The following is a 9,634-nucleotide window of genomic DNA, read 5'->3' as shown; positions in this document are numbered from 1 at the left end:
AAATCTGTGGCCTGTTAATGATCTCAGAGTTTGTACGTGTAGAAAACATTCTCCTTTCACTTTACCCATAAATGTCAGCTCTGTTTTCTCCACCTGGGCCCGTTTAAAGCACTTTTTTATCAGCCTTTTAGGTGTTGATAGCCAAACACAAAAACAACTGGCATCAATCAAGTGCGGGCCAAAGAGAGGCTGTAACTCCAGTCAGAGAGGAAGGATGTGAGGGAACAATGAGAGTCTTAAATCAAGGTGAGGCCTTTGATCACTTTGTAATTCAATCACTTCTTTGCACACAAACACACACATATTCCCAAGAAATTTGTATTACTATATTCATGAGGACTTTTTTTTTCAGCAAAATTCATTCCTTACTTAAATTTTAACTTCAGTGCACAGGACAAATTACAATCCTAAACTACCTCAAATATGACCCTGTCTCTAATTTTAGCCTAAAAAGAAGGAAATTGTGCAACATTTTGGGAAATAAACATGTTTTCTTTCTTTCACCGAGTTTGATGAGAAGACTGATATTACTCTCATGTTTGTGTGGTAAATATGAAGTGATGGTTGTGAAGCCAATTAGCTTAGCTTAGCACAAAGACTGGAAGCAGAGGGAAAGAGCTAGCCTGGGTCTATTCAAAGGTAACAAAATCTGCCAACCAGCATCTTTAAGTTCACTAGTCAGTGAATCCTGTTTGTTTAAAGAAGTTTATTTTTGGCAAAAATTCCATATTAAACTTTCTACACTTTGATGGGAGACTTTTCTCAATCACATGTCATTTCAAAGAGAGGACGTTCCTACTGGCTGTTCTATAAATGCAGATGCGTGTGCACATCAGATTGCAGATTCAATGGTGGAAAATCCACAATCCTGCATCTTGTGATAAATTTCTAATAACTCCTTTGCCTGCAACAGCGTAAAGTATAAAACACATTTGTAAACACATCCAGAAGTTCAGGCTCATTATGTTCAATGCCACGATGCTCGTACTAATGTGCAGCTAAGAGGTACAAATAACTTTTGAGGGGGAATAGTGGTGTGTGTGCATGTGTTTGGTGTACTAGCCCCTTGTCCTGCTGTTCGACAGACTTATGACAAGTGATACGAGACAGCAGAGAGAGAGGCAGAAAGTTTGCACAGGTTTTGCCAACTGCAGCTTGAAGTGTCTGCTGTTTTCCTGGCAGGAAAGTGGCTAAATCCCTGCAAAATGAAAGGTGACAGCTGCTAGCTTGTTTACGTTTGTAACGTTAGTGACCCAGGCATAGGTTGCTATCTCAGAAGAAAACACAGATAGCGGATCTTACGGATACTGCCTGAAACAAGCGTCCAATGGCAGGCTTATACCCACAGAGTACATCAAGTGACTTGGACTATGTCAGATCCTAACCACTGCATTATTACATTATAACACCTAACACACAAACAGGGATTTATTACAGAGTGGGTAGTAAACTGTGGTTTATCAACCCTCCCCCCAATTTATTCATACAGTTGACCTGGAAATAGGTGAGTAAACTCTAAACTTAATTTCAAAGAACTGCATAAACTGAATTTACATCCTCGGGTACAAATCCTGCAAGAGATTTGCAAATCTAGGGTTCCCTTCTAGATATGAGAGTGGTTCCTGATCTCATCTGGTTCTCTGCGAGGAAGTGATTAGTCATGTTTCCCAAAATGTTTCACTATTCTTCCCATGAAGTACTCCTTTCATTTTCACCTTATTTGTATGTCTTTGTAAGGACATTTAGGAAAACTGCACATTCACACACACCCAAGAGTTGAACAATTCTGGAATTGAAAAGGACCTGGTGTTGGACATGTTGAGACTAGTGCGCATCGACAGGTGATACATGTCATGGTATGAACCCAGTATTTACAACCATTGGTTCTCATGTCTTTATATTCATGGGTGTGTTTTCATCAGATGCCATCTGGGGGTTTTCAGACTGATGTGCTGTTTTACCATGTTACAAGTGACCGTGGCATGAATGTGCTTACACCAGGGTTTCCTGTAAAGAGTGATAAATTCTGTTAAACTTCGCACATGATAAGTAGGTCAGCAGCTGTTTGTATGTAAAAGTGAAGAATTAAAAGATGCTTGAGAGTGAGGGATGTCTGATACTGCACATAAGAGCGTCTGGATAATTAATATAGATTTTGGTCTTTATGTCAACCTTCACTTTCATATTTGGTGACATTCCAAAGTAAAATATGAGACTCCAACTTTTGTTGTCAAAGAAAGAAATAAATTGTTTGTGATCACATACAGCCTTACTTTCACACTGAGAGTCTAAAACCCTGCAGACAATGGTACACTTTTCACACTGAGAGGTAAATTCAAGTCTTATTTAAATACACACTTCACATTAGAGAGTCAAATAGTCTCCACAGCTGCTTTCATGTCACTTTGGGGCTGCTGGGAAGAGCTCTGGGCGTTTTCAGCAGAGGTTTCAACACCTCCCTTCACTCGCAGTTTAAATCTAGAGAGAAAGTCTCTGTGAGGTGTCAGTGTCCTCCTGAAGGAACAGAGAGACGCAGCGACGATGGAGTTTTTCTCTGTGTTTATCTCCGCTGTTTTGGTCTGTGTTGTAAGTGCTGGGATTCCCCATGATGGAATACACTGGACATACACAGGTACGTTTTCATAAATGTAAGAATTTAGTGTGAATTAGAAAAAAAATGCCTGATTTAAATTCCAAAAGTGCCAGAATTTCATTGGATTAAGGGGCGTTTGATGCGTAAAACGTGCGCGTCAGTCTACTCAGTGCGTATTTGTTTGGGTAGAGGAACAAAGAAGCAGCAATTATAGCGCAGCTTGTCAAAGTGTTTATGTATCATTAGGATATTATTAATATTCGACATTCACCCGAGGCGTTTTTCTGCTTGCTCTCCTGGGTGGCGAGCTACGCATTGGCCAAATACCTCGGATAACCACCAGTCAGCATGTGGTTACATTAAGAGCGTGTCCGGACAGTCATAGAAACAAATTATTAGGTGTATTCAGCGCGGTGGCAGAAAATAATTTGGTAGTGAATACAATAAGGAAACACACATCAGCTGTGCAGTATCCAGTTGAGCAAGTCTTGTTCGTGCCAGTATAACCAGCAACATGTGACCTATTTTAATGCTCCACATAAACAAGGGATAATTTCTTGCACCAGTCCTTAGAGGTTCATTCCCACAATTAATGGAAGCCCTTAGTGGACTTAGTATCTCAAAGGAATTAATTAATATCTGAAAATAATGAGAGGGTTACACAAAATAATGGGTTAGCCTGTCAAAATTATAAGACAAATATCAAAATAATGAGAAAGTTTCTTTGAATGAGTCAATAACGAGTTAATATCTCAAAATACAGAGAATGTTTTTCAAAATAGGAAAGCGATAGGAGGAAGGTTTTTAAAATGATGAGGTTTCTCTAATTAAGGGGATTTAAAAAAAAAAAAAAATGTTTCTCAGAATAAAGAGAAAGTTTTTTTTCAAAATAATGTATTAATAATGATTTAGTACACAAAATAATGAGATTTTTGCAAAATAATGAACTAGTAATGAGTTGGTATCTCAAAATAAATAGGAAGTTTTTCAAAAGAAAAGAAAGTTTTTCAAAATAATGAGTTAGTAATGACTTAGTACCTCAAAATAATGAGAAACTTTCTCAGAATAATGATATAGATTATAAATAATTATTTTTAGATATTAACTCTTTATTTCAAGCAAGTTTCTCACTACAAGGACCTACAGGAACAGGACTTGTCAGTCTAGTAGATTTTTCACCTACTGTGTGATTTTTACAATGTGTTTTGGGTCCTTGATTTTTCTTGTACAGAGGGTGCTTTGGACCAGATGCACTGGGCGACAAAGTACCCTGCATGTGGTGGTAAGAAGCAGTCACCTATTGACATTCAGCGGCGCAGCGTGAGATACAACCCAGACGTGTTACAGCTGGAACTGACTGGTTATGATAGTCAGAGAGGGAACTTCCTCATGACCAACAACGGGCACACGGGTAAGAAAAGCCAGAGTGTATAAATGACTCTATTAACTGTTAAAGGAGCACATTATTGCTTTCACTGTTTGAGTTCCTTAAATATAAACCAAACTTAATGTGACTGCAGAACATTTTAATGTGCAGAATTTCACACTTTTAAATGGTGTCTTTATGGTGTAAATCTCAATTAGCACATTCTCAAAACTTTCTGGAGTTGTGTAATCCATTACAACATAAATCTGCACATTTTTTCCCAGAGCACCGAGGTTGTTGCATGATTTGATTTGAAAAGTCTGTATTGCATTACTTCTCATCAATGATAATGATCTGACAAGAGTTATTGCAGACTTATGTTCACTGTGGTGGATTTACACAACTCAAACAGTTCTCAAGAGTCTTTTATTTCAAATGGAAATCAATGACTGCAGAGAAAACTGTTGCTTAAATAACTGAACATCTTTATGTTTCCATTAGTTCAAATTGACCTGCCTCCCACCATGGTGGTCACCAAGGGCCTGCCAGGAAAATACACAGCTGTCCAGATGCACTTACACTGGGGAGGCTGGGACCTGGAGGCCAGCGGAGCCGAGCACACCATAGACGGCATCCGCTACATGGCAGAGGTTGGCTTGAAAAAGAGTAAACCTAACAGCTGCGATCTTGAAGTATGCCTTGATAAAGCAGGACAGGGTAGAAACTTACTGTGGTACACAAGCTGGTGCCCCGCTGCAGTGATGACAAGCCTTTAATGCACAAAGCAAAGATCCTCTCTGCATTAAAGCCTATACTTAATCAAACAGAACTGTGCAGTCATTAAATGCTTAAGTGAACATGAGTTACAATTAAGCATGAACATCGCATCAGTACATTATACTGCCTCAGTTCACTCCTACAGTGTAGAACAATTAATTATCATAACAGATTATCAAAGTATGTAGTGCTTGGATTGCAACAGTAAGGAAACTAGAACTACCTACAGCTTTTAATTTGAAAACTGATCCTCACCCTCTTCTTAGACTCCTGTGTTTTCTTCCAAATATTTTTATTCTAATGTATATATCTCTCTATTATATATTTGAGCCAAATTCAAAATTATTTTATAGTCGTTGCCTCTTTATAGAAAGTTTCCATTTGAAAAGCAGGTCATTTGGCACTTAAGCTGTTCTGCATTTCCATCTTGTCTTTCAGCTCCATGTTGTCCATTACAACTCTGACAAGTACAAGAGCTTCACGGAAGCCAGAGATAAGCCAGACGGGCTGGCAGTGCTCGCCTTTGTCTATGATGTACGTACAATAAACCACACACACGTCTGTTCCCACACCATGTTCTGCTTTTTCTGACCACCGGCTTTTTCAACATCTACGCAGGATGCCAGCAGCACCATTTCTGATATATGAGCATCAGTTCTGCTGTAGGAAGTTAACAAAAGAAAAGTCTTTGTGGTGAAATTACCCAACGCCCTTTGAAGTGTTTGATACTTTGTTTTTCGGTCATCCTGCCGGGCTGAAAGGCTCTATTGAGAGCTAATTTGCATGTCAACATATTGAATGAGTGCTTGTTTCCAGAGGAATGCTCTGGATCTCAGGCAGTCAGCGGCTCTCGGCTGGAGAGGTCATCGCTGCAGCAACACCACTGCTGGCATGATGCGTGATGGACGTGTTAGAGCACGGATTGGCTGAGAGTTAGTGCGATTTGGACAGCCCATTTAGGCCTTGTTCAGACTGTCATCCCAAATCTGTTTTTTCACCATGTCCAGAATGTATCCAGATTGATTCTAGAAAGTCTGGACAGCAAAAAAAATAATCAGATCAAATACAAATCAGATCCAAGTCACATTTGGATGTGGTTTAGAATCCAGCTGGCAGACCTGTCCATGGACAGATGCTAAAATAAATTGTCTGCTGGCATGTTTGGAGGAGGTTTCTGTCTCTTTCTTTTGTGTTGGACAGCCGTATCACCAGCTGATGCCTATGCCGTTACCACAACAACCCACGCAGACTAACCCCAGTTAGTGATGTCTAGACACAGAAATCCAATTTGATCACTTGCAAATAACAGTTTGTACAGTCTGTCTTGAAGATCTGATTTTAGAAACAGATCAGATCTTCCTGCAGTCTGAATTAAGCCTTCGTAACCAACCAGGTATCACGCCAGAGCATCCACCGTGGCACTCACCTGTTTTGCCTCGTCTAGCTGTGAAGTCAACGTGTTTTCATTCTGCAGTCAAGCCAGCAATAATAATTATGCTATGTTTGGTCAGACTTTCAAACTAAAGCTCACTGAGAACAATAAAACTACTTGAATGGGCTTAGGAAAAGATTATGGTTTGGATTAAAGTCAGTATGTTATACAAGCGTTCCATTCCATTTTGTTCCATTACGTTTCATCTCGTCACGTCACGAACTGGACTATGACTATTTCACATAGGGCTAGAGATACCTTTTTTTTTTTCCGAGGAGGGGCAAAGTCATGACCCACCCTACTCTGCCTCTGACTGGCTTACCCTGATATTCTTACTCTAACCCAAACCAATCACTGCTCTTGCCTAAAGCTAACCAACCCAAGCAACAAAGGCAACAAATAATAGCCAATCAGAAGCAGAGTAGGGTGGGTCATGACTTTGCCCTCCTGGGAAAAAATATTGTTATGTGTAGCCCTATGTGAAAAAGTAATAGTTAAGTGTCTAACAATGTCTTTTTTTTCGAGACATTAACATTTAACATTTAACATTTAACATTTAACATTTTAGAGTTAAACAGAATAATCTTGCTGTTTAATCAGCATCTCTGTAAATCACACCTCTCAGGTGGATGGGTTTTCTTGGTAAAAGAGAGGTGCTCACTGACACGGACTTTGACAACATTTGGTTATTCCTTTAGGATGGTCATTTTGAGAACACCTACTACAGTGATTTCATCTCCAACCTGGACAAAATCAAGTATGCAGGTAAGTTACTACACACAGAAATGAGCTGTCCTTTCTTTGTGCATTAGAGTCTGATATGGTTTTAATGTGATCCTGACAGGTCAGTCCATGAACATATCCAACATTGATGTACGCTCCATGCTCCCTGAGAACCTCAACCATTTCTTCAGATACCAGGGCTCCCTCACCACACCGCCGTGCTACGAGAGCATCCTCTGGACTGTGTTTGATACACCCATCACTCTCTCACACAACCAGGTACAGCAGACAGCCTTTGTTACAAACTGAGACATTTAGGGGAAAACGTGTGTTTTAGTGATATCAAAGCTGATTAAAAAAAAGGAAAATTCTATCTATTCTATTCTGAACTGTACATCACCATTTGAAGGAAAACAGCTTATTTTGAATATTATGCAGTGTGATGTCAGATGTTTCTCTTCTTGTCTGTTGTGTTCAGATCAGGAAGCTGGAGAGTACTCTGATGGACATGGACAACAAGACCCTGTGGAACGACTACCGCATCGCTCAGCCTCTCAACGACCGTGTGGTGGAGTCGTCTTTCCTGCCACGCCTCGGGAAAGGAAGTGTGTAACATATTGTGACATTGTGATTACACAACAGGGCAATATAATTTATTCCCAAGACCTGACATCTAATCCTTGTCGTTTTCGTTCACTTTTTGTCTTGTCAGCATTTTGTCGGCAAGATGAAATTGAATCCAGACTCCTGAAGATCGAGGGTCTGATAACATCTCTCGGAAAGCACATCCATACAGGTAATTGAGCTGTCGGTCATAAAGACCGCTAAAGGTGGCTGGATGTGATTTAGAAGTGCCTATAATTATTTTTCTTATTTATTCTCTCAAGGTGGACTTCGCAACTCAAGGCCGACCAGCTATGGTGAGTCATTGTGGTTGAATTTGATGTGTGATTTGTGATTGTGCCTCTGTAAACCTCCATGCATCCATGACAAAAAATGTTAGTATAAAGTCCACACAAATGTTCAGGACTGTCAAAATGACATGAAAACTTCACTAACTACAAACAAAATAGTTTAATTAAGTCAACGAGTTTGGGTTTTTGCATTTCGCTAAAATTTAAAAATGTTATCGTAGCCTTATTACTTCAAGACCAATTAACAACACCCTATTTTTTTCCCTAAGACTGTCCCACTACTGTGCCCTGATTGGCTGATACTCGTTGCCTCGACAACACATCCTTGTAATCGCCAGAAGCTGTTCTACACATTGTGAAAGGGTCTATTTTAACCATAAATCATGATCTTCTCCTAAACTTACCCAATAAGTTTTTGTGCCCAAACTCAAATATATATATATATATATACATATATATTTGCGTGCAACTGATGTTGAAAGGTAGATGGACATTTCTGGCTTCACAGTCTGATTCTAGGTTTCTTCTGTCTTCCTTAGAACCTCGTGGTCTGTTTCCTCTGGTGCTCAACTTCCAGGAGAAGAATTCTGGTAGTTACGCTTTGGTCCGCCTCAGCCACCCTATGGACTTGAACTCCTTCACTGTCTGCATGCACGTCCTGCCTCAGGTTGAGGGGATCCACACTGTCATCTCATACGCCAGTAATGGCAACGACAACGAGTTGATGATTTCCATTGGCGAAGACAGAGATGCAAGAGAGGTCGGCCTCTGGATCGGCAACGAGTTTGTCAACCTGCCGCACAACTTCAGGTCCCACGACTGGGCCAACTACTGCATCACCTGGTCGTCCCACACTGGCGGGGCTGAGCTGTGGATCAACGGCATGGTGGGGGAGCAGCGGTACCTGAAGAGTGGTTACACAGTCAGCCCTGGTGGGGTGTTCATCCTGGGCAAAGACCAGGATGGATTACTGGGCATCTCCAACGCGGACGCCTTTGTGGGTAAGATGACTGATGTCAACGTGTGGGACTATGTGCTGACCACAGCGGACATCCGGGACCAGATGTCATGCGAGAGAAACAGCACCATGGTGGGAAATGTCTTTAGCTGGGGAACCAACAAGCTTAGCCTGTACGGAGGGGTGCAGCTGGACAGTCAGTACAGATGTTCTTAAAGAGGCTCAGCTGCTTCTGTTTGCACAAGCTTTCTAACGCTGCAATAAACCAAAATATCACTGATAATGATGAGGGAATTTAAAATGTGTATGGCATGTGTGATAAAGGATAAAATGTATTTCAGGCACCTGTAAGTCAATATTTAATACAAGCGATATCTTATAGCTTTAAACATGTATTGTCTTCATTATTTGCATCATTAATAAAAGGCTTACAAGTGGTTTTTTGGTTTGTTTCATGACTCAAGCACCCATTCACACCTCACAGGCTGCACACATCAACTATCACATTTAGGCAGCAGCAACTACTACAAATAAATTGTCCAGGTGCAGCTGCGTCTTTTGGAGCCACTTTGTTCAGGGTTGACCCTAAACAAGATTTTGTTTTGTCGTCTCCCAGCATAACCACCAAATCACACACACTGTTCCTAAGTGAATGAACACACACAGACTTGTTAGCTATGTAATGTTTTCTTGCAACACGAAATCTGTTTTTCATTTTGAATTAAACTGATTAGTACAAGCTTGATTTCTTGCTATTTGATTGCTACCTAACTTGGATTGCTGCAGCTACACACTGAGTTATTAAAGCAAGCAAGTCAATTTAACACTGTACAAAGTGAGAGGATCAGGCCGAGGTCAGGGTCACTTGGCC

General features: G+C 40.5%; 1 protein-coding gene across 1 annotated transcript; it reads left to right on the top strand.

Moving 5' to 3' along the window:
- The first annotated feature begins 2,474 nt into the window (after positions 1 to 2,474).
- On the top strand, positions 2,475 to 9,201 carry ca6 (carbonic anhydrase VI). Its single transcript, XM_084721315.1, has 10 exons — positions 2,475 to 2,632; positions 3,825 to 4,004; positions 4,461 to 4,609; positions 5,175 to 5,270; positions 6,867 to 6,933; positions 7,013 to 7,170; positions 7,370 to 7,496; positions 7,604 to 7,687; positions 7,779 to 7,811; positions 8,345 to 9,201. The coding sequence occupies exons 1-10, from the start codon at positions 2,542 to 2,544 to the stop codon at positions 8,977 to 8,979; spliced, it is 1,620 nt and encodes a 539-aa protein (XP_084577441.1). The 5' UTR covers positions 2,475 to 2,541; the 3' UTR covers positions 8,980 to 9,201.
- Positions 9,202 to 9,634: the final 433 nt, after the last annotated feature.

Source organism: Lutjanus erythropterus, chromosome 6 (genome assembly GCF_056507025.1).
Source record: "Lutjanus erythropterus isolate fLutEry1 chromosome 6, fLutEry1.hap2, whole genome shotgun sequence".
NCBI lineage: Eukaryota > Metazoa > Chordata > Actinopteri > Lutjaniformes > Lutjanidae > Lutjanus > Lutjanus erythropterus.
Note: the sequence above shows the minus strand (reverse complement) of the source record. Positions and strands in the feature narration are given on the sequence as shown.

What these genes read in the sequence shown, in the direction of transcription:
- ca6 (XM_084721315.1), top strand. Translation starts at nt 2,542, where the DNA reads ATGGAGTTTTTCTCTGTGTTTATCTCCGCTGTTTTGGTCTGTGTTGTA. An exon ending in TCACTCTCTCACACAACCAG is followed by an intron (nt 7,171 to 7,369) that starts GTACAGCAGACA and finishes TGTTGTGTTCAG; the next exon opens with ATCAGGAAGCTGGAGAGTAC. An exon ending in CGGAAAGCACATCCATACAG is followed by an intron (nt 7,688 to 7,778) that starts GTAATTGAGCTG and finishes TATTCTCTCAAG; the next exon opens with GTGGACTTCGCAACTCAAGG.